This window comes from Aedes albopictus, chromosome 2, assembly GCF_035046485.1.
Source record: "Aedes albopictus strain Foshan chromosome 2, AalbF5, whole genome shotgun sequence".
Lineage (NCBI taxonomy): Eukaryota > Metazoa > Arthropoda > Insecta > Diptera > Culicidae > Aedes > Aedes albopictus.
The window spans coordinates 513,429,119-513,455,143 of NC_085137.1; the positions used below are offsets into that span (position 1 = coordinate 513,429,119).

At 39.7% G+C, this 26,025-nt stretch overlaps 1 protein-coding gene across 3 annotated transcripts in view; it reads right to left on the bottom strand.

Annotated features, from left to right (window-relative positions):
* LOC109409734 (putative uncharacterized protein DDB_G0282129) overlaps nt 1-26,025 on the bottom strand; it is a 74,295-nt gene that overhangs the window by 25,819 nt on the left and 22,451 nt on the right. Inside the window, exon 1 of one of the 3 annotated variants that reach the window (XM_029870205.2) lies at nt 18,114-18,978. The exons of the other annotated variants lie outside the window; for them this stretch is intronic. Within the exon in view, the coding sequence (XP_029726065.1) occupies nt 18,114-18,223 (110 nt within the window). The 5' untranslated portion in view covers nt 18,224-18,978. Of the gene's footprint in view, nt 1-18,113; nt 18,979-26,025 lie in introns of those variants that run through there. 3 annotated transcript variants of the gene reach the window in all.

Consider the following 26,025-nt stretch of genomic DNA (forward strand, 5'->3'; position numbering starts at 1 on the left):
GAAATAAACGATGATTTGGATGACATTTGGAAATTGCATACCACGCGCCTGCTTGTTCTTCCATTGCTGCCATATGATTAGTTAGGTGGAGTCGCCTGGTATGTTTTTTAATGACAAACCAAAAAACGCCAACGGGCGGCGCTTCGTACAAAAAAAATCAGCACCTCACTTTTTTAACTGTTTGGTTTGGTAAACTTAGTGCCACGCAAAAAAATAAAGGCATGAAAAACGTCGATTTTTGACCTAGGAGTTTCGCCAACGAATTGCCCAAGAGCATTTGGACGGGATTGCAGAAATCTATCTACATAAACACCAATCATCATTTTTTTCATCTAGAATTCAGAATTTAAGAATCCTCATCTGTTTTAAGTGATATCGGCTCGAACAAAGACCTGTATCTGGACCAACATATATGCTAAGATATTTCTTGAAAACTCTAGAATTGTTGTAGATGGCTTCCTATGAAAATATAGCGACTGGCCGTTGGTTTTCGGCTATATCTCTAAAACGGTAAGAGATTCCATTTTGGCGTCAAAGAACGAAAGGAAAAAAAATAGTTTTTGCGCTAAAAGACGGTACTTTTATCAGCATTTTTAGACGTTTTTTCGCTGTGGTGAAACATTTTCTGAAAAATATTTTTCTCAGTATAATTTTATTAAATTGCTGAGGTAATTTGGCGTCGATTTCACGATGCATAGTTTTTGAGATATGATTTTTTGAAGTTTGGGGTGTTTTAGAAAATTTTGGAAAATCGTGAAATTTTATCTAGCGTTTTCCGGGAAAATAGTTTACTTTGATTTCTTTTTTGAATTCCATATATGATTTGATCATATATCCACGACTTCTAGTACTGGTCCATTGAAATTGGAGACCCTTCGGCCCAAACCCAATTTTCATTTCAAAAAGCAAAAAAAATCGAAACTTATTTCGGATTCCAATTTTAACGAATACTATAAAAAAAACAACAAAAGCAAGAAAACATTGTCGACTGCCAGATTCAGATCGCCGACATCAAGACCATAGGTGCAACCAGTGGAGATTATCACCAAAACTAATGACTCAATTAATCACCCATCATTCTGCTTGATGCCGAAGAACAGGAAGTTGAAGCTCCCAATACAGTTAATCTGTATTGCAATCTGTAAACTGTAATCTGTTAGGAATATCAAATTGGTTTCGTTTGCAATAAATGCACCGGGTCCCTCATGATGTTTCTTCTAGAATTCTTTTAGCAGTTGATTCTGGAATTCCTCAAGGAGCTTCCTTTGGGATTCCCATTATTGTTGAGAATTTCTCCCTTTTCAATTCCTCCAGCACTTTCTTCAAAGATCCATCCAAGAATTCCTTCCGGAGTTTCTTCTTAGATTCCACTAAAAGTTCCTTCTGAGATTTCTCCAGGAGTTTTTTAGGTTTTTTTTAAGTTTATCCATGGTTTCCTACAGGAGTTCTTTCAAAATTTTCTTCTCCTCTCTTCTACCGGCAGTTTCATCGGACATCTCTTCAGGGATTTTAACCGGAATTTCTTTTGAGATTTCATCAGATCTTCTTTCTGGGTTTTCTAACGAAGTTCCTTTCGGGATTCCTCCAGCAATTCTCTCAGATATTCATTCCGAGACCTCTGCAAGAAACTCCTCCGGCATTCTTCAAAACCCCTCCAGGAGTTGCTTCTGGGATTCCTCATGGAGTTTTTTTCGGATTCCTTCAGGAATCCCTTCCTGGATTTTTCTGGGATTCCTCGAGAACATTCTTCTAGGATTTATCCATGATTTTTTTCCCGGGACTCCTCCGGGAACTTTTTCGGTATCCCTCCATTCACTCCTTCCAGGATTCCTCCAGGATCTCTTTGAATTCCGCGAGGATTCCTTTTACGGAATCCTCCCATTTTTTCTTCCTCTCCTGTTGGGGAAATTAAGACACTGTGTCCAATAAGCTGAACTTTTGTGGCATTCCTCCCATAGTTCCTTCAGGAATTCCTCCAGGATTCCCTTCTTAGATTTCACCAGGGATTCTATCTGAATATCTTCCGGGATTGAACAAAAGTTATTTTTGGGATTCCTTCAGAAATTACTTCCGGGATTCCATCAAAAATTTCATCCATGTTTTCTACAGAAATTGAACCAGGAGTTCCTTCTAAGACTCTACAAATAGCTCCTTCTGAGATTCTTTTAGGAGTTTATTCAAAATTTCTCCAAAAGCTCCATCTGGAATTGCTCCAGGAACTCCTCACGGGATTTCTTTTTGAATTTCTCTATGATTTCTTTTCAAGATTCCTCCAAGAGTTTCTTCTGAAATTCTTCTGAAAGTTCCTTCAGGAGTTTCTTCGGGGCTGTTCATAAACCACGTGGACCAAAATTTGGTCATCTCAGAACCCCCCCTCCCCCCTCGTAGACTTTTGTCCATACAAAATTTTTGAAATTTGTATGGAGCGTAGACTTTGGTCAGACCCCCCCCTCCCCCCAAAAAGTCAACGTGGTTTATGAACGGCCCCTTCTGAGATTCCTCCAAATTCTTTTGGAATGTTTTCAGAAGTTTTTTTTTTTGGAATTCCCAGTGGGAATTCATGTGGAAATGTTATCCTTTTTCTGTTGGGGAAACCTATAAAGAACACCATGAGAGATTCCTTACAAAGCTGCTAGAGAAGCTCATTAAAAAATTGTTGGAGGAATTTTTCGAGGAAGTCCTGTAAAAACTATATAAGGAGCTCCTCAAATAATGCCATAATGCCAAACTGATTTTTTTTACCTTTTGCAACCTCAGCGGTGTGCAGTGCCCTATAGCAAGCAGCAAACTATTGAAATTTTTCTGTATACACAATACATTATTCTTCACGCGGGATTTCAAAACCATTTTCTCAGATACAGTTGTTGCGTCCGATAGCTGCATGTCCTATGAAAGGAAGCTGGCATTTATGTCTATTATTTGTTATTTACATTAATGTGAATGGAAAAAAAATCATGCAAAATATTTTTTCTTCGATTTACTGGATAATGATACTTAATGCAAATAAAAATTCATTAATTACGAAATACTTTTTCTTCAATAGGCTTAGTAGAAAGCTACGTAGCATATCATAAACCCCTACCCCCCTATCGTCACACTTGGTCACAAAATCACAAACACCCCCCTCCCCAATAAAAAGCTACGTCATTTATGGACGACCCCTTATGTCGGAGCAGTACCATGGAGCCGCATGGTCACTTAGAAATTTAAAAGAATTAACTGTGTGTAATATCTATTCTGCCTATGATCGCATAGTAGTTCCGTATTTTCTGGGTTTCCTATTCATATGGGACAGTTATGCGATTATAGGCAGTATCATGCTGGTACCAACACAAGTAATTTCGAATAATTTCTTGAAAGTATGCTGAATAACATTCTGGCGTTTCCCGTAGAAAGGCCAGATATATTTATATGTAATAGAAATTAGCGGTTTTCTCTTGATAGAGATTGAGTACTTTTATTAATCCTACGCTCCCATATGCATCCTTTTTTTGAAAACAGACGATTAGGACTCCGATTGTTCACGTTAAGGTACACCGGGGCAAGTTGAAACGGGTGGGGCAAGATGAAACAGCGGGTGAACATGATGTTTTCTAATGATGATAAACAGTTCGATCGCAATAACACATAGTTTTTTATTCAAACAATCTTTTAGCGAAGGATATATGCCCAGATTGTAATGAAATCTGTTTCAAAACTTCGTGTTTCATCTTGCCCCACCCGTTTCAACTTGCCCCGGTGTACCTTATTTTTGTTAGTATATTTGTTATCACTTCTAACAAAATTTCAAAAAAAAAAAAAGAAACAAAATAGTCAGTGCCTCTAGATCCTTTGGTTTGAGTAGGATGAAAACTGGGAACATTGTGCTTAAAATAGGACCGATTACCCTACTTAGTCAGAACTTTGCCAGAACAATGAACAACCTGAACTAGGCCGAACCTCGAACATGTCATATCTGTTCTCCTATCGCCGCCAAAGGATCTGCATCACCCACCCGTAGTAGACCCATCAAGATACGGGGACCAGTCGCGCAAAAGTCGGGCACCACACAAATAGCCAGGCAACATACAAAGCAACAGCGATTCCAACCAGACCGACCAGTTTGACGTTCGACGAGTTCGTCGAATTCGTCCCAATCGCCGCAGTTGATAAGAAAAAGCAGGTTGCCGCCGCCGCCATCCCCCTAACGTGTGTGCTCTCATATGCTCATACCACACCGAAACGACCGCCGCCGCGCCGTCGTCCAAGCGACCGAGCAATCCGACCACCGACAACTGACCTCTGGCGAACTCGAGAACTACTAGCTTAATGACTTTTGAAATTGTATTGGTTGCACCACCGCGCACATCTGGCGTCCGTCATCGCGCGGTCGCCGCCATTGCCGTTCGTACCGGAAAAGGGAAAAACCCCGCTCAAGTCGGGCGGGACAGATGGCTTTCCGTATGGGTACCTACGATCCTGGAACGAAAAGTTCGTCCATGCACGATAATGATGGGGGGGAAGTCACAGCCGTTGGGAGAATTTCGTAATCATTGCCAATGAGAAAATTCAATAAGTAGGCGATCAAGCGCACCAGGCTGAGCTGGTGGTGACGACTACTAAGCGCGACGAGATGGGCGATGGGCACAACCCGTATCATGACAACGAGCTACAGGCAGAGGCTACTACTCAGCTGCCGAGAGTGTAGGTACTCTATTATCGAGCAACTTGGCATACTGCGACCGCCCGGCTCTTCTTCGTTGTTGTTTTCGTCGTCGTCGTCGTCATCATCGGTCGGTCGGTTGGTTGGTCGGTTGTGGACTTGGTCTCTCGTCGTCATCGTAGTAGTCGTCGTTGGGTTTTGTGGGGTTTGGTAGGTCGATTGGTTTGCCACTGAGTAGCACACTCGAACTCGACTCAACGCTCGCGCACTGAATGCCTGCCTGCCTGGCTGGCTGGCTGGCGACGTTCAACAGTGGTCGTCGGTGATTGTGTGGAAGTTGTGGATGGGAATGTAGTAGGCTGCCATTCTGCTCTGCGGCGCACTTGGTTGGTGACGACGACGACGACACAAGGCGAACAAGGTCTGCGCAGAGGCAGGAAGAGGAGAAGCAGAGAGGTGTGGGAGGGAGAGCGGGGGGTCTGGTGTGTGGTTCACCAGAGTCAGGCTCGCCAGCGCAGCGCACCACCGCACCAGCAGCAGCGTCAGAGTATCGGTGGTATTAAAATCGGGGGACAACAGGACTGTTATGGGAGGGTTTTTTTTTCGAGGTAGCGGGTGTGTATGTGTGGAAGGTAGGGTGCATGGTGTGCGGGTGCGGTGCGGGGGGTTTCGGTCAGGCAGGGCAGCGAAGAGGGTCTAGCAGTGGTTTTGTGAACGATGATCGCTGTTGCTGCCGCCATCATTGCCACCACGCGCGTTCCGCACCAACTGAAGCGCTGCTGAGGCATCGGCGTGTGCAAGGGGGGAAGTCATCTCTGATCGTCTTTCTATTGGTTAACTGTTTCACTTTTCTAACAATGTGAACCTCTTTTTGTTTACTTGTACTTGTTCTTCTAACTGAATCGCAGAGATGTGTCCGATGACTTTACAATGTCTCGGCATAATCTGAAACAATATTGTAATTGTAATTTTTATTAACGTCACGCTAACTTATCGTTTAAGCCATTATTTAGGTCAAGGAATCGAAACTATTTAGATAAAAACAATACAACAATAACAATAATAAAAACAGAAATAGACACGCATAATTTTCCCGAATTACATCATAGATGCTTATAAAATATAATGAAAAAGGATTAATTAGAAATAGAAAATAAAATTTATGTATATGTATATGTCTATGTTCATTAGACTGGGTCAACAAAGTCAATTTTTTGGAACAAAGCTTTTTGGATTCCTTTTAGCGTTTTAAACAACTGTGCAAAGAAAAGGTAAATTACGTGTAGGAGTGTTTAGTTCGTTGAACTGAATAAAACACACTGGCGTAGCCACGGGGGGGGTTTCAGGGTTAAAACCCCCCCCCCCCAGAGCCAAAATTTGTGGAACAAATTTTCAGTATAAAACGCTTTGCGACGAAAAAAATTTTCGGCTGCGCCGCTATTTTTAAACTTCGAATACGATTGCTCGTTACTGTTTACAAAATGTAAGTGTCAAATCAAAAAAGGTATCATTGACCGTTGAAAACCCCTCCCAGAGACAATTTCTGGCTACGCCACTGATAAAACATATAGGCTCAGTGTACCAGTTATGGCTATAGTACCTCAAATTCGCCATAGTTGATTTTCAACCTTTTAAGATACAAATCAACAAGAAAAAAATCGTGAACAACAGATCACGATCACAAAAGATGATTGCAATCATTCAAACTTCACAATTTGCTCAAATTTAAAAACATCACCCCCGGCGAAGACTGGCGCTCGAGCCTAGCTATTTAGCACTGTAGTTGGAGGAAATGCCAATGCAGAACCCGTAGCTTCCGGGAAGGTAAGCCCAGCTCCCTGGGTTAGTGGGTTGGTGTTAGGCCCTGCGAGCCAGTCGTAAAAAAGACTAGCACCGGAAAATCAACAAGAGAAGAATGCGAACCGATACCAATGGCGACGACCACAGCGACGAAAAGGGACTTGCGATTGGAAGCTCGGTACGTGGAACTGCAGATCTCTCAACTTCATCGGGAGCACCCGCATACTCGCCGATATACTGAAGGACCGCGGGTTCGGAATCGTAGCGCTGCAGGAGGTGTGTTGGACAAGATCTATGGTGCGAACGTTTAGAGGTAATCATACCATCTACCAGAGTTGCGGCAACACACGTGAGCTGGGAACAGCTTTTATAGTGATGGGCGACATGCAGAGGCGCGTGATCGGTTGGTGGCCGATCGACGAAAGAATGTGCAGGTTGAGGATCAAGGGCCGATTCTTCAACATCAGCATAATAAACGTGCACAGCCCTCACTCCGGAAGCACTGATGATGACAAAGACGCATTTTACGCGCAGCTCGAACGCGAGTACGACAGCTGCCCAAACCACGACGTCAAGATCATCATAGGGGATCTAAACGCTCAGGTAGGCCAGGAGGAGGAATTCAGACCGACAATTGGAAAGTTCAGCGCCCACCAGCTGACGAACGAAAATGGCCTACGCCTCATCGATTTCGCCGCCTCCAAGAACATGGCCATTCGTAGCACCTTCTTCCAGCACAGCCTCCCGTATCGTTACACCTGGAGATCACCACAACAAACGGAATCGCAAATCGACCGCGTTCTGATTGATGGACGGCACTTCTCCGACATTATCGACGTCAGGACCTATCGTGGCGCTAATATCGACTCTGATCACTACCTGGTGATGGTTAAACTGCGCCCAAAAACTTTCCGTTATTAACAATGTACAGTACCGGCGGCCGCCCCGGTACGATCTAGAGCGACTGAAGCAACCGGATGTCGCCACCGCATACGCGCAGAATCTCGAGGCAGCGTTGCCGGACGAGGGTGTGCTCGATGTGGCCCCTCTAGAGGACTGCTGGAGTACAGTCAAAGCAGCCATCAACAACGCAGCCGAGAGCACTATCGGGTATGTAGAACGGAGTCGACGAAACGATTGGTTCGACGAGGAGTGCAGAGCGGTTCTGGAGGAGAAGGATGCAGCGCGGGCGGTAATGCTGCAGCATGGAACCCGACAGAATGTGGAGCAATACAGACAGAAGCGGAAGCAGCAGACCCGTCTCTTCCGGGAGAAAAAGCGCTGCCTGGAAGAAGCGGAGTGCGAGGAAATGGAACTGCTGTGCCGTTCACAGGAAACACGGAAGTTCTATCAGAAGCTCAACGCATCCCGCAAAGGCTACGTGCCGCAAGCCGAAATCTGCAGGGATAAGGATGGGAGCCTCCTGACGGACAAACGTGAGGTGATCGAAAGGTGGAAGCAGCACTTCGACGAGCACCTGAATGGCGAAGAGAATGTAGGCACGGAGGACCAAGGCAGCGGAGGAAATGACTATGTTGGTGCAGCAGAGGACGGGAACGAACCAACTCCCACGCTGAGGGAAGTTAAGGATGCCATCCACCAGCTCAAAAACAACAAAGCGGCTGGTAAGGACGGTATCGCAGCAGAACTCATCAAGATGGGCCCGGAAAAGTTGGCCACCTGTCTGCACCAGTTAGTAGTCAAGATCTGGGAAACCGAACAGCTACCGGAGGAGTGGAAGGAAGGGATAATCTGTCCCATCCACAAGAAAGGCGACAAGTTAATGTGTGAGAACTTTCGAGCGATCACCATTTTAAACGCCGCCTACAAAGTGCTATCCCAGATCATCTTCCGTCGTCTCTCACCTAAAGTAAATGAGTTCGTGGGAAGTTACCAAGCCGGTTTCATCGACGGCCGGTCGACAACGGACCAGATCTTCACCGTACGGCAAATCCTCCAGAAATGCCGTGAATACCAGGTCCCAACGCATCACCTGTTCATCGACTTCAAAGCGGCATACGACAGTATCGACCGCACAGAGCTATGGAAAATTATGGACGAGAACAGCTTTCCCGGGAAGCTGACTAGACTGATAAGAGCAACGATGGACGGTGTGCAGAACAGCGTAAGAATTTCGGGTGAACTATCCAGTTCATTTGAATCTTGACGGGGATTACGACAAGGTGATGGACTTTCCTGCCTACTATTCAACATTGCCCTGGAAGGTGTTATGCGACGAGCCTGGCTCAACAGCCGGGGTACGATCTTCACGAAATCCAGCCAATTTGTCTGTTTTGCGGATGACATGAATATTATAGCTAGAACATTTGGAACGGTGGCAGAACAGTACACCCGCCTGAAACGTGAAGCAGCAAAAGTCGGACTGGTGGTGAATGCGGCTAAGACAAAGTACATGCTGGTAGGTGGGACTGAGCGAGACAGGACAAGCCTTGGCAGCAATGTTACGATAGACGGGGATACTTTCGAGGTGGTAGAAGAATTCGTCTACCTCGGTTCCTTGCTAACGGCTGACAATAACGTGAGCCGTGAAATACGAAGGCGCATCATCAGTGGAAGTCGTGCCTACTATGGGCTCCAGAAGAAACTGCGGTCAAAAAAGATTCACCCCCGCACCAAATGTACCATGTACAAGACGTTAATAAGACCGGTGGTTCTCTACGGACACGAGACATGGACGATGCTAGAGGAGGACCAGCAAGCACTCGGAGTTTTCGAGCGACGGGTGCTAAGGACGATCTTCGGCGGCGTGCAGGAGAACGGTGTGTGGCGGAGAAGGATGAACCACGAGCTCGCTGCACTTTACGGCGAACCCAGCATCCAGAAAGTGGCCAAAGCCGGAAGGATACGATGGGCAGGGCATGTTGCAAGAATGCCGGACAACAACCCTGCAAAGTTGGTGTTTGCTAACCATCCGGTTGGTACAAGAAGGCGTGGAGCGCAGAGAGCACGATGGGCGGACCAGGTGGAGCGTGATCTGGCGAGTGTTGGGCATGACCGACGTTGGAGAGCTGCAGCTGCAAATCGAGTATTATGGCGGCAAATTGTTGATTCAGTATTATCATGAATTTGATGTTAACTAAATAAATGAAAAAATTTGCTCAAATTGTGGTAGAAATAAATCATTTTCCTTAACTTTTCGGCCTCCTTGCACCAACTTATGGCAACTCCCATAAGGAGTGCATGTAAATAGTGCGAAGTGGAACCCAAATTAACAAATGTGTCCATAACTGGTACAGGGTTCCTATCATTGGCACACGCCGTAATAAATACTAAAAGTAGTTTTGGCTCCGTTTTTATATTTTTCCTGTAAAGTATGAAAACTAATCAATCATTTGACTTATTGTTTACATTCGTCGGTCTTCTTCTTATTTTTGTAGAAATAGTTTTTCTTAGGTGGTGCGATAACTGGTACAGGCACCCTATCAACAAATAACTTCCAAGACATACGAAAGTGACCATAAACTTTTGAGTGGTACACCATAGTGAGGAGTGACCCTAAACTATTCATATATCATGATCGATATATTGGATTCTGCTGTAAAAGAATCGAATTGAAGCAGCGAATGCTGAATAAAAACAAACGTTAAACAAAACAAACCATAAGCGAACACATAGCTTCTATACAAACGCCTTATGTCTGAAACACATAGCGTCCGTTGTGACAGACTTTGTGTTTTTATCTGCCTTCAGGACACTCCTATCCTAATCCAACTCATTGTATTAAGTTTAATCAATTGAATAAGAGAATCCACTAGGTATAGAGTTGCTTTTATACAGTATGCTCTGTAATTTGTAGAAAAAGAACCACTCCCAACGATTTTATATTCAAACATCATTCCTCTAAACCGAAACGGTTGGTACGGTTGTCCCCGTTTCTTCCTTCAATCAATTCAAAAAGGTTTGTCAATCATGTCATTCATAAGTGGATAACCTGATTGCCTTATATTTTTGAATTATCTTTCAACCTCAATCCAATTTTTTTTCCTCCCCTGTTGGGGAAATAAAGCCACTGCGTCCTCAATCCAATAGTCTGCACAGTGGGCCTTGCCATTTTAATATTTGTATCACATCTATGATTTTCTGCAAATATTAAGGCTGGGCTGACAAGAAAATATCAGAAGAAATTTTGATATTTCCAGGATGCTTTTCAATACTGGCTGTACAAGCACTAGAATACAATAGAATAGAATAGTATGCTCTGTAATTGGCAGCAAACACTAATCAGTAGCTTTGGACAGTAGAATGGACCTTAAATTCGTAAGGCTACCAGCTCTATTAAAGATAATTCAGGCGTATCTATACTATAATTTAACGCAAGCGGTTCATAGTTTAGGATAGCGGTTGCATAGCATAGGATTTACTATGAGAGAAGTTATACTTACAGAGAATAAATCCCAGAGGTCGCCCCTTGTCTCCTTAATTCAAATCAATCAACGCTCCTTGTAGAAAATTTAACCACGAATCATTTCGTCTAAGACGATTGCATGCTTGTACATACATTTATTTAATTATTACCAATTATTGATCTGGCAAATGGTTCATAGCTTGTTTTATCAGTAGCACTATTCCGCTTCATTATCTTTTGGAATTCGATTATAATTTTTGGAGGAAAGACTTCTTTCTTATGATTTCTTCAGAAGTTCCTTCCGGGATTATTAATTATTTATTTATCTTTATTGAAGAGATTTTCAGCCGGGGGCTGGTTCAACTCTGTATTCTGGGATTATTATTGTTATTTTTTTTTTATCTGTACATATTAACGAGATTTTTAGCCCTTGGCTAGTTCATCTCGGGACCCACGCTTTACTTTCCTTCCGAAGGAAGTACTCACATTTTGAAAGTTTGTCGGGAGTGGGATTCGATCCCAGGTCCTCGACGTGAGAGTCAAGTGTTCTAACCATAACACCAGGTCCACTCCTCCATTCTGGGATTACCCTAGATCCGTCTTTTTAAAATTTCTCCTGGAGTTTCTTTGGGGATTTCTTAAACAAATCCAACAGAAATTGGAATTGTTTAACCTTCCTTATGCATTACGTTGGGAACAGCTGGCTGACGAAAATGATCCCAAACCACTAGGCAAGTTGAGTAAATCATTCTAGGATTTAACCAAGACATCCTATCGAAAATCTTCCAAAAGTTTTTTTTGTTCGAGATTCACCAAGATTTTCCTTTCGAAATTCCTACAGTAGTTCCTCAGCTTCTTATGAATTTTCCACGGAAATTCTTCCAACATTATTTTCTGAAATCCCTCCAGAAAATCGTTCTGATATTTCTTCAGGAGTTCTTTCTGAGGTTCCTCCAGAATTTCTGTTTAGGATTCCTTCGAAAGTTTTTCTAAGATTTCATCTAGAAGCTACTTTTTGGATTTTCAAAGATTTTTTTATGATATTTTCTTCTGGAATGCCCTCCATCCAAACATTTCTCCACGAGCTCTTGGAAGGATTCCTGCAGGATAATTTTTGGTATTCATGCGCAGCAGAATCATCTACTGGAACTTTTTTTTGAATACTTCCAAGAGATTTTGCTGGGTTCTATATTCCATCTTTAAAATTTCTCCAGGATTTCTTACTGCGTGTCCTATGAATCCCTCAGGACGTTATTCATGGAATCCTCCAGGAATTCCTTCTTCAAATCCTCCAGAAGTTTCCTCTGGGAGTCCTAGAAATCTCCGGCGAGTTATTTCTGGGAATCTTCCAGAAGTTCCTTCTGAAAATCCTTAAGAAGTTTCTTGTAAGAATTCTTGAAAAGTTGCTTCTATGAATTGTGTAGAAGTTCTTTCAAGAAACTCTACTAGAGTTCCTTGTGGGAAACTATCAGCATAGATGGGTGGGATACCTTTAGGATTTTTTTATTCTAGAAATCCTTCAGGAGTTGCTGGAGAAATTCCCAAAACTAATTCTTGGATGCTAGACTAAACTCCTCTTTTCTAGAGAGACTAGTGCAAACTTAACTCCTAATTCACCTAAAGGAATTTCTGACTTATTGCCTGAAGAAATTTTCAGAAGAAATCCATTAGGGAATCTGGAGGAATCCACAGAAGTCACGCACAGAAAGATTAAATTCAGGATAAAATTATATAAGAATCTCCAGTTAGCCTAAATCATATAGCACCGGATCGTCATTCCGGAGACGGGTTCGATTTCCATGCCGGTCGGTTAAAATTTCTAGGCTTCCTGGGCATGTTGTGTGAATAATTAGCATTTAGTTAAAATTCACAAAAAAAAAATAATGAGCATGTCGAACAATATACACATCCCTAGAAGAGAATAGCCCTAAAAACCCCAACTAACATTTTCAGCGCTATAAGCTTCAGTCATTTGCTTTCTGTTGTGTAACCATCGAATTAAAGCAGTCAACGCTGAATAAAAAGCTAGTCAAATGTAAACCATAAGCTAATACACGACAATTCGTTATACTGACAAATCCACAAACCAGCAGCGCTTTGGAGGCCGTTATGCGATATAATTACAGCTAGAAGCTGTAATAAAGAAACTGTTGGTATAACATTACGGCTTGTCGGATGTAAACATTATTGTCAAACAAACTTTAAACGGGATATATAGCAACTACTCAAATTCTTTACAGCTATCCATCTCTGTGCTGTGAAATTATTTGGGTTGCTTTTATTGCACTTTACTCCAACGCCGGAAGATTTGCCGCAAGATGTGCAAATCGAATAAAAGTATTATCACAGACAAACAGACGTATCACTTGGAACAAATTGCGATAAAATTCATCGTCACAAAAACATAATCGCCCAATGCTAAACAATATGTATTACGCAAACCACTCAGTAGGTGGCGATAGTGAGCAAACGTCAAACAGGAGCAAAAACGATGCGAGCGCCATGATCGAGTGATTTGCGAACTACAAAATATTTGAACTAACCGTTAAAAAGGGTAACGATGAGAAGTGAGTAGAGTGAGACGTCTGTTTGTCTGTGGTAATATTGTCAAATACAAAAAAGCAGCGCTTCGTAGCTATTGAAAGAACACTTTTTCAGCAAGAAGCTGTGACGAAGAACCTGTTGGCGCAATGACACTGCTTGTTCAAAGTAAACATTATTGCGTTTGACGTTTCACAAGCTTTTGCAGCAAGATGTAGCTGGGTAAGGTTTTTTGTGGCACAATTTATAAAGCCTTGTCTGGATTAAAGCAAAACGAGCTATTTTCAATGCTTTTTAAATACAGGGTGTTTGGTTCCTGAGTGCAAACTTTTCAAAGGATGATAGAGGACCATAAGTGGTGAAAAAAATTGTTCTACGCATATGGCCAAATGTCAACCGTTACGTAGTTATTGAACTTCCCTTGTTTTTGACTCTTATTGCCTTAACTGGCTATAACTTTAAAATGGTCAAGCTTATCACAGTTTTTTATCCTTATTCGAAAGATTATTTAATTTTCTATCAAATGGCATCTTTGAACCGATTGGTTTAGTTAAATAACTAAGTTTTCTAGAGCAAATAGCCTAAAAGTTGTGTGTTTTAATTTGTTTTTGTCAATTATCTTTGAAAAATGCGTGATAATTTAAAATCCTTTCTTTGGCAAAGTTGTGGCCCCTGTTCCACTCCACAATTCGTTCTTTGACATCAAACTTCTATCTTTTATCGTTTTCTTGCAATTTCGATTTAAACGTCGCATTTCAGATCATAAATTTACAATCGTCATGGTAAGCACTTTTTTGCGCACTGTGTCGCACATTTAAATCAAAATTACAAGACAATGATAAGAGTTAGAAGTTTGGAGTGTAGAATTAGCAACTAGTTAAAATACACAAAAATAAAAACAAAACAAAAAAAAGTTAGAAGTTTGGCGTCAAAGAACGAATTGTAGAGTGGAACAACTTTGCCAATGAAAGAATTTTAATTTATTACGCATGTTTCAAAGATAATTGACATAAACAAATAAAAACACACTATTTTTAGCTAATTTTCTCTAGTAAACTTAGTTGTTTAACTAAACCAATCGATTCAAAGATGCCATTTGATAGAAAATTCAATAATCTTTCAAATAAGAGTAAAAAAATTGCGATAAGCTTGACCATTTTAAAGTTATAGCCAGTTAAGGCAATACGAGTAAAAAACATGGGAAGTTCAATAACTACGTAACGGTTGAGATTTGACCATATGCGTAGAACATTTTTTTTCACCATTTATGGTCCTCTATCTCCCTTTTAAAAGTTTGCACTCATGAACCTAACACCCTGTATAGCAGTGTTGCAGCGATGACATCATCGGGACCAGTGGATACGGAGATCAGGAGTTCGATTCCAAGAAGCGGCAAGTACTTTAGTTATTCAATTTTAAATTGATTGATTGATTTGTCTTTATTAAAGAGACTTTTAGCCCTTGGCAGTCAATAGGCTCCTAAAGGCCTATCTCAATTTCTGCATAATTCGATCAAGCGTTGATTAAAACGACATGTTTACTCATTTTTTAAGTATTCCTATTAGGTAAAGCCCATAAAATATGTTTTCAAAAATTTTAATAATGTTTGCAACACTCCTTGTTTAACACTCAATTTTGGGTAAATTATGTTTATCGTGTATGTCAAACAGGATCATTTGTTGTCAAAAGTGAGCCAATATGATGCCTTTTGCAACCCGCCGTTCAACTTTCGTTACGTCAAGGTTGACCTCGAAAGTCAAACAAGATCAGTTCATCATTATTTTGTTTTCGAGTTTATTGACTATTCTGTCATTGTTTAAGTTCAAAAAACTTACCATTGAGATCAGAAAAGCATGCTCCTTCGTGTTATGCAGCAAAACCGGGAAAATATTTTTCATTTTAGGACCCTATTTTAAAAGCGATAATTCCAGTTCCACATGTATTGCGTTACGGTATCCATAACCTAATTATATTTAATCGATTAATTTGGAGATGCCGTAAAACTATTATTTAACAACAGTGAAAAGGCGGAAAAAACGCCTTCTCAAGATGTTATTCAGTTAGTGGTTACATAGGAGCCGAGAAAAGAGCTATGACTTGGTGGCATAGAAGTTGCTCGCACAACATATTGTACATGTGGATTAAGGTCACCAGATTCATTGGTATAGGACTTGCATAGAAGCTTCTGTCCATATGTACAACACAGTAACTCAGCATCAAGCCGTATTGAGGACGCTTTGTTGATGTTTACATTCACAATAAATTTTGTTGGGTTTGAACCATCCCAAAGCCAAAATAAAAGGTATGAGGTTTTATGACGATTCTATAAACCTCTATAGGACTAATTGGTCACCAAAATATTACTTGGTTTAATAACTGGTTCAGTTCTCGAACAAACACATAGTTGAAAAGAGGTAGACCAAGTTCGATACTGTGGTTAATAACTTAAGGGATTCTACTGAAAAGCTCTAGAAGAAGACTTCATAATTCTCGGATCAATCAAGAGTATTTTCAATAATTGTCTCAAATACAAGCCAACATTAGTTACAAAACATTCTTCTCAAATTACATACGATTTTTTTTGTAACGCCCTCTTTTCGAGATTTCACCAGACATATTTCTGAGAACTTCTTGACGACTTTTTTCAGTGTTTCTTTTGAAAGCGTTAGTAACAGAAACTGAAATTTCGTCAGTAGGTATTTCCAATATAATGAATGTCTGATAATCAATTCTGATGACTTCTGAAAATCATTCTGGAATCTACAGATTCCAACTGTCCGAATATATGGGATTTCTTTAGGATTTTTTTCATTCTAGAAATCCTTTACACCGAGAAAAATTTCTACTCAATGACTGAGTTGGCCTTACTCAGAAATCGAAAAATCCTTTGTTTTCTTACTCAGTTTCGGCTAAAAGTGGGACAACCCATTGGCAATGGGTTGTCCCACTTTTAACGGAAACTGAGTAAGAAAACAAAGGATTTTTCGATTTCTGAGTAAGACCAACTCAGCCACTGAGTAGAAATTTTTCCCTGTGTAGGCGTTGGTGGAGAAATTCCCAAAACTAATTCTTGGATGCTAGACTAAACTCCTCTTTTCTAGAGAGACTAGTACAAACTTAACTCCTAATTCATGTAAAGGAACTTCTGACTTATTGCCTGAAGAAATTTTCAGAAGAAATCTATTAGGGAATCTGGAGGAATCCACAGGAGTCATGCACAGAAAGATGAAATTCCGGATAAAATTATATGGGAATCTCCAGTTAGCCTAAATCATATAGCACCGGATCGTCATTCCGGAGACGGGTTCGATTTCCATGCCGGTCGGTTAAAATTTCTAGGCTTTCTGGGCATGTTGAGTGAATAATTAGCATTAGTTAAAATTCACGAGAAAAAAAATAAAAAAAAAGTGCTTGTCAAACAATATACAATCCTAGAAAAGAATAGCCTAGAAGAGGACTTTGAACCATCGCAAAGCCAAAATAAAAGGTATGAGGTTTTATGGCGATTCTATAAACCTCTATAAGACTAATTGGTCATCAAAATATTACTTGGTTCAGTTCTCGAACAAACACATATGGGTAATAATTAAAGGGATTGTACTGAAAAGCTCTAGAAGAAGGCTTCAGAATCCTCGGATCAATCGAAAGTATTTTCAATAATTGTCTCAAATAGTTATTTCGTGAAATTTCGTCAGTAGGTATTTTCAATATAATGAATGTCTGATAATCAATTCTGATGACTTCTGAAAATCATTCTGGTTCTGGAATCTACAAATTTCGGCTAGATTTTGATCAGAATTTCTTCCAGAACAGTTTTTTGTGATCCTCATAAATTGATTTTTGGGAATGGAATTTCAAAATTTCTGGAAACCTGAAATATGTCTTCTAAATTTTTTTAATAGTATTTTTCCCTATTGAATTGAAGTCTTTTAAGAATTTTCCCATAAAATAGTAAAATAAAGGTTGTTTAAAATGACTCCGCTTTTAGCGTCAACTTAGTTCAAAATTACATATTATTTTGACGAAGGATGAGTCAGCTGGGTTCAAACTTCTGCTCATATTCGAATAATCTCCATACTACATGAGTAACACCCTCCTGCATCCGAAACAACCAAGCAACCGCTTCTTGCGATAAGAAACCCAAGGGAAACCCAGCTACCGTTCCCCCCTATTCGAGAATTCTGTGTATACCTATACACCGAGGTGGATGGAAAAAACCGAATTCGCTGTGTACGCCGCGCCACCATCAAGGCAAGGCAGGGTCGCGTCGACCGACAAACCAGCCAGCACAAAGAGACTGGTGTGCCTGCGCTGCCTGCTGGTCGCCAACCGACCGACTACGACGGGCAACCGAACACCCGACCACCCGACCGATCCGAAATAAGCCAGTTGTTACCCAGCCGCGCAGCTTTCTTTCGTCGGTAGATTTTTTTTTCCGAATGTGCTCCTTTCCTGAATGGCAGATGGTCCTTTATTCGACCTCCTTTTTGGACCTCTTTCTACTCCGGGGCAGGGGGTGCGCGATGGAGACCCTCCATTTTGATCCTCGCCAGTGGAATGCGTCCTGGAGGTAGCAGCATGTGGTGCCAAAATGAAAACTAGATTTCCAAAAAAACCGGATAGACCCAATCCGGGTGAGTAGGTTCCAACGTGTAAAGACCTGATTCGTGCCCAACAACTCTTGGCGAAAATCCCCCATCAGTCTGACCTTCAACTCCCATATCAACAGTGTAAAGAGTACATGCACACAATCGGTATACTTACATTTCTGCATCACGAGGAAACCGAAAATAGGATCGCGTATTGGTTTGGTTCAGGAGTTGCCTGTTCCGGCACCCCATGACCAAACAGTGACTTCCGGACATCTTCCCCATTTTGATCCGACGACTCTTAATTCAATGTATTCCAGTTCACCGACCACTACGACACTCGCACAGAAACTACGCGTTGGAATGGAAAAACCAGCACTGCTGGTACCAGCCACTCCAAGGAATTTTCGGTGACACAATTCTAGGTCTATACACTCTCTCTAATCTCCGCCGACCACTTTGACCACGACCACACTGACAAACGCTGCGAACCCGTATGGCACCGACCGACCGTCCGTCCGTCACACAAAGTATAGGTATGCTGTTGATGATGTTCTTTCTTCCCTGCTTCCACTCACACAGCCCTCGCACTCACATAGGCACCTAGGCCCCGGGGGGATAAAACTCACAAAAGACCCGAGCTGGGAGGTAGGTAGGAAGAGGTAGGAAGACGCGCACCGCACTAAGTAGGCACTGACTGACTGATACCGACGACTGACTGGCACTCTGGCTATGGGCGAGAATCAAGGATCTTTGGTCTTGCGCGCAGACCGACCGACCGACTGACTGACTGACTGACGAGCTTCTTTTTCTCGATCGCTACTACAAATGCGTCTTGACTCGATGTGCTGTGGACACGGACTGCGAGATTGATTCGCCACCAGCCAGCCAACGCCAGCGATGGAGACCGAGAAGGCTGAACGACAACGAAAGTGCATCTGTGTGCTTTGCGCTGCGCGGCTGGCTTCGATGGGCATGGCATGTCCGCCGGAGCGAGCGGGAGAGACCCACAGTTGCAACCGCCAGCCAGCCAGCCAGGCAGGCAGGCAGACAGGAGAGAGAACCTCACGGATCGAGGCGTCGCCGTCGTCGTCGTCGTCGTCGCGGGGTGCCAAACAGGAACAGGGTTGAAAGTGAACTGCGGCGGTGGAGTCGATCGTCCCTCGCGGATATGCGCCCGTGGCTGAGCGAACGAAACTTGACGGGCATGTTATTGTTGTTGGTTTCCTTTCCGCACATAATCGAAGCGTTGAGGAAAGAAATCGAAACCGAGCGAGAGAGAGAGACCTAAGCAACGTGGTTTTTGCGGTTGGGCTGCTTGAGGAGAATTATAGAACACTCTGGTGCTGGCACATTCGTTGGCATATTATTGGAGGCATTTCAAGAAGGCGAGAAAGCGGTTCGAGGTGGATATCTGGAGGGTCAAGCGATAAGCGTGATAGTGCGCTGGTGGTTTAACGTTGGGAGTTGATCAGTGGTTTGGCGCGGGAAAGCTGAGAACTCTTATCATCAATTCTGTTGGTGGTTTGCAACGTGTAAGGTCGATCTATGGGAAACGAGAACCACGATGGAATCATTTGAGATGTTATCACCATAATCAATTGGCAAGACTTCTACCATGAGGACACACTTCTTTTACTTCATTGCCTTGGGGTACGTACTTTTATAGAGAAATGCAACCTCTTCGTCTTGAAAGGATTTACCCTCTAATACCCAATCCCGCTTTTAGACGGGGTATAGTTTGAGCATTTTTGTAATTTTTGTTTCGTGGAAAATCTTTTTTTTATATTTTTGAATGATATTCAGGACTGTTCTGTATATCTCAAAATGGTTTTTGGTGTATTCCAAAGCGTATCTAAATTTTTTAAAAATCATTGAAAAATTGATGTTTTAGTCACCTTTTAGAAGTCATTGTTTATTTTGTATTGAATTGCTACAATTAACATATTTTAAATTTTTCCCAAATCATTCTATCCTTGTTTAATAGTTTAAGGGAATCGAATATACTCTAAAATTATTTTCCTTGAAATTACACGGAAAATAAAATTTTCTGTGAAAAAAAATTAAAATAATAATATTTCAACAATAATCATGAGATTTTTCATCTCAAAAAATCCGTTCCCCAAATTGGCTTCCAGGAAAAATATAAAAATGTGGGGATGTTCAAAAATAAAAATTAGAAAAATCAAAAACTGAAATTCACGAAATCGAGAATAAAAAATAATCATCTTCCAAAACATGTTTAAATCGATTTTAGATGACGAAAAATGATATTTAGATCAAAATCAAAAATTTGGGTATTAGAGGGTTAAACTAGCTTTCTGCAATAGGTTAGGTACATAAATTAAGTGAATTGGTGAAAAGAGTACCCAATGCGGTGGACTCAGTGAATGGTAGGCCGTTATAGGAGAAGCAAATGCGTATACATATGTATCTACTAAATATGGGGAACAAAGCACCAGCAACCATGCATCTCCATCCATTTTAGTAAAACAAAGTTCAATTCTTTCCTTTCCCACGACTATTTTGATGCCAAAAAAAAGCGTTTCCAAAAAAAGGCTTGAACAAATTTATTGCAAATAGACATTTTTTTCAAATTCAATGTAAAATCAAATTGTGCCAAATCAAAAGGTTTTTTGATTGTTTACCAATAGTTTCAAGTAGGTTAGTTAGTAGTTTGTTTAACCTTATGAGGTTGGAATCATTTTGTAATCTAATCATTGCATCATATTCATATAATTCTATTTATGTAAGTGAAAGGTAAAACAGCATTGAGAGCAAAAAATCCTTTGAATTTTTGTTTTTGATGATCACTGTATTTGGTGTGAATTTGAACAAACAATGTAGATACCAAGGTAGATACAAAACTATGTACAGTAGAGTGGGTCGTGCGTTATATGGAAAAATAGAAAATTTTATGGCATCCCATCAGATCAAAGCTTTTTAGGTCCCATTTCAAGACTCAAATTACTGCAGTCTAGCAGTCTGCAGGTCCATAAGGGTCTATAAGGGTCAGACAGACAGACAGACATAAATTCATTTATTTATATGTATGTACAGGTATACCTAGTTTTAGTGGACCCTCGATTATATAGACTCTCGATTTTATGTACTTCGATTTTATGTACATTTTTTTAAATGGTATTTTTTTTTAATAATCAATCAGTTTAAAACTTGCAGTTTGTATCATGATGGCTTATAATGCAGGGGTTTTCAGCCTTTTAACACGCGGAGCACTTCGTATCAATAAATTGTTTTGTGGAGCATCCACATTAGCGCCAAAGCATACCTCATGACACTTAGTTCTATATATTTACCGTAATCTCATACCTCCCTTTCTGACTTCATTTTTTTTTATGAATATCCCTGGCTTTGTCGATGATCACGATGAGCGGAGTATTTGGTAAATTTTCTGGTGATTTTTTTACAGATCCCTTGGCAATGACAACATTTTTGGTGGATGCATGTAAACTGCTCATTCTCTAAAAGTTTTCTAACATACTTTTTTCAACATTTCTTATGACTTCCTCACCGAGAATTGTATTATATTCCTGATGTTCTTGGTAAATACCTGTTGATTGAATTCCAAAATTTGTAGCAAATTCTATAAAAAGGTCATTGTAATGCTTCGGCTGATTACTGACTTACTACTTATTACTTGTGAGCGATTCCAAGCAACAGCATCAACATTAAGGAAAATTTTTAATTCATGATTTTCTATTGAACTGAAACTTTGCACAGTTTTTCAGTTCCATCTAAATCGCCATTTTTCGATATCAAATTTTTATTTAGAGCCACGACTAACTTTTCAAAAGGGTGTATGTGAAAATGGTTCAAAAATATTCAAAAATATGCACAGCAAAAACGGATTGTTCGATTGTTATGAATTTTTCAGCAAAGTTAGATAGCTAAATGGTGATTTCTAAGAAAATATACACTGTGAAAAAAAATCTATTTTATCATTGAAAAACATCATTTTTGTCACAAAAACTCAAATATCTCAAAACCCTATCTTTTTACCAACTTGAATTTTTTAGGGAAAACGGTCCATTGTATTAGCAATCTACCATAAAAATTTGGTGATGGTAAACTAATAAACAAAAAAGTTATAACATTTCAAAAATTTCACAATTTTTACATTTAGTAAAAAAAATTTTTCTGTGTAAATTATTTCGGCCGGGAATCGCGATTTGATGCTGATTTTATTGTTCAGCAAAGTTAGATTACTAAATGGCGATTCCTAAGAAAATATACATTGTGAAAAAAATCTTTTTTAACATTAAAAAATATCATTTTTGTCACAAAAACTCAAATATCTCAAAACCCTATCTTTTTACCAACGTAATTTTTTTAGAGAAAACGGTCCATTGTATTAGCAATCTACCATGAAAATAAACAAAAAAATTATGACAATTCAAACATTTCACAATTTTCACATTTAGTAATAATTTTTTTTGGTGTAAATTATTTCAGCCGGAAATTGAAGTTTGATGCTGATTTTATTGTTAATGGCCTTGCGTACCGTAATGTTCCGATTTTATCACGCCCTCCGCGCATTAGTCGTTTATTCATTAATTTGCTGTTACATTTGAGGACAAGTGTTTTCCCTCTTCTTCAAGATGAATGTTGAAAGCGTGTTTTGCAACGTTAAAAATATTGAAATGGGTATAGATGTTGAAGAATATTACAGGGCATTTTTGAAAAGGGGCGTAATTAAATTGTTTAAACAGATGTCGCTGATGGCAATTTCTCAGTTGTTGTCGTTTTCGAACTTCCTGCGCCCTGCTTTACCGATGATATACAGATGGCTCGTTTGTCAAATTTTAGACGGCAGGACGTGCAAATGCGTAATTTTGTACACAATGTGGACATTTGGGCATAACCAGTCTCTTTCAGTTTATCTATGGTGCTTTCGGTGAGATTTCGTAACTCTTTTGAACATTTTTTTTCATCAAACGGTCTACAAGAGAGCGTTGAGTTGAAGACCTTTGAGAAAGCGACTGTTCATCTTGTTCGTTAGATTATAATAAACAAAATCACTTATTAATTTTAACTTACTTGTTTGGTGTTGGTGGCTGAAGAAAAAAAAAATACTATACAATTTTTAATATTCATAGCGGTAGTATTTTTTTGTTTTTTTCGTGAGCATTGTCAGGTATGTATACAGACAAACAAACGTAACACTGGCGAAATTTTCATTGACCACGCCTTCAACGATCATTTTGAATCTTGGTTGTGGCTTTCATAACAAGAAGAGCGCCCATCGTTTTTCTTTGCGTTTGACGTTTCACACTAGCGCCTTCTGATGACGATATTGCACAACGCAGTGTTTCGTGAAACATTTCCACCAGGTGGTGATAGTGTGAACTGGGCGATGAATTTTCACTAAAATTGTTCTAGGCGTTTCGTCTGTTTGTCTGTGGTATGTACCTCTTATGCATTTGTTGTTGTTGAAGTTACTCGCATTCTTCCGATCATAAAGTCTGTTCTCTACACACTTAATTTTGATTACCGAGTTCGGTAATTTTTTGACGAGATTAAAACTGCTGAGCACCGAACTCGTTCAGCAAAAATGCATTGTTTACCTTTTCCATACGATTTTGACAGTTGTTTTACTGAGCCTCAGTAAAATCGATTACCGAAACTACCGAGATCGTACTGCTGTTATAATCTCGTCAAAAAAGTACCGAACAGGCAATTCAGAAATAAGTGTGTAAGAGGGATTTTTTTTGCGGATAAACTAGACGTATACGCGTATAGAAAACTTTTATTATACAGCTTTTGTCTTAAAAATAAATTCAATTCCATTTTTCTTATAATCAACAACTTTTCAACACTATCAAGGGATTTTTTCACCAGTCACGTACAATAAAAAGTATGACAATCTCAATATTTTTGATCACAACACTGGATCGCGTCTAAGTTTCAAATAGATACTATAGTAATTACGAATAATCAAACTAAAGTATCATGAAAACAACTTGTTTAATTCAGGCGGTAGCCTTTACAATAAAATCAGCATCAAAATATAATTCTCGAAATAATTTACACAGAAAAAAAATTTTTTTTGTTACTAAATGTAAAAATTGTGAAATGTTTGAAATGTCATAACTTTTTTGTTTATCAGTTTACCATCACCAAAATTTCATGGTAGATAGCTGATATAATGGGCCATTTCCCCTAAAAAATTGAAGTTGGTAAAAAGATAGGGTTTTGAGATATTTGAGTTTTTGTGACAAATATCATATTTTTTCAAAGTAGAAAAAGAAATTTTTTACAGTGTATATTTTCTAAGGAATCATCATTTAGTTATCTAACTTTGCTGAAAAATTTATAACAATCGAACAATCCGTTTTTGCTGTACAGCTTTTAGAATATTTTAGAACTATTTTCGCATACACCCTTTTGAAAAGTTAGTCGTGAGTGAATATGAAGGTTTAATATCAAAAAATGGCGATTTATATGAAATTGAAAAACTGTGCAAAGTTTCAGATATTTTTGAAATGGTCGCTCAGGATCGACTGACATGACTCCGTGGAATTCCTCTTGTAGGAACTGCTGAAAATACTTCTAAAAAAATCCATAAAACAACTTTTGTAGAAATCCCTGCAAAAATTTCTGAAGTAATATTGAACAAGTCTCTAAAGATATTTCCGACAGTATCGCTGAAGAAATTTCAGAAGGAATTTAAAAAAAATCTTAGGAAACCTATATCAATAAAAATTGAATGGTTTTTGTGTGTCACGAATAGGCTCGGGAATGGGTCGACAAATCGACATAATTCTTACACTGTTATATTCGTGCAAGGCCCCGACGTGTTCGCACGGAAAAATAATTGCATAAATCAACCGGAAAAACAACGAAACCGAGAAAATGTGAAATTCTACTTTGTGGGCCAATTTCTTCCAGAACGGAATGTCAAGAAACATAGTAGGCAGGCAGAACGTCGTTTTTCCGGGACAGCTAGTTTTAAATAAATCCCTAAAAAAAAAATCTTAAAAAATGAATATTTCTAAAGCACTTAATTGGATTTTCTGAAAAAGTTCCGGGAGGAATACCTGGAAACTCCTGCTGGAATACCTAACAAAACCTCTTGAGAAATAAAAAAAAATCCTGGAGAATTCCCCAAATAAAAATCTTGAACATTTTTTATGAATTCTTTGAGAAATCCATAGAGGAATTCTTGAAGGTACGCTTGGAGGAAATCCTGGAGAAATTTCTGATAAAATATATAGAAGAATAACCGGCGGAATTTCTGATGAAATCCCTGTGTCAATTTGTGTAGGAATCTCTGCAAGAATGCTTCCAGCCTTTCTATAGCAATCCTCTGCAGAAGTCTGAAAAATCTGTAGAAAAGTTTCTGAAGTAATCCTTGGAGGATTTCCTAAGACTTTCTTAAGAAATCCTTGGAGCAATTTCAGAAAATGAAATGTCTTAAATCAATATCTAAAGGGATGTGAATAAATTTGGGAATCCTTAATAATAATAATCTCTTGAAGAATTTCTAAAGCAATCCTTGGAGACAGATCTCTCGAAGGCTTCTAAGAAAATTTTGATGAAGTTTTGAGTTTTTGATTCTGAATGTGTCCGTGAATCTTATTCTAAAAATATTTAATGGAATATTTTTGAGAAAACTGCAAGGAAGATTTTCTAGATGAATGCTTTGAAAACATTCTGAAGGAATCTCTGTTAAAGAAATCCGAAGAAACTCGTAGATGAATTTCTGGAACAATCTATCTCAGATTTTTTGAACCCATGAAACTTTTCTGGGAGCTATCTGTGCAAGACTTTTTTAGTTCTTGGAGAAATTTCTAAATGATAGTCTCGTAGAAGTTTCCAAAGATTTTTTTAGGAACTCGTGAAAGATTTTTTAATCGAATCCTAGGATAGATTTCAGCAAGGGTCTATGAAATAATTATCGAAAAGTCTGTGGAAGTTTTTTCAAAGTAATGAGGAAATTTGTACTCTGGAGATATTTTTGAAGAAATTATTAGTCGAATTTATAACAAAAGTCATGGGAGATTTTCTGAAGGAACCCCCAGGGTAGTTTCTGCAAAAAATTCTCGAATGGATCTCACATTTTCTAA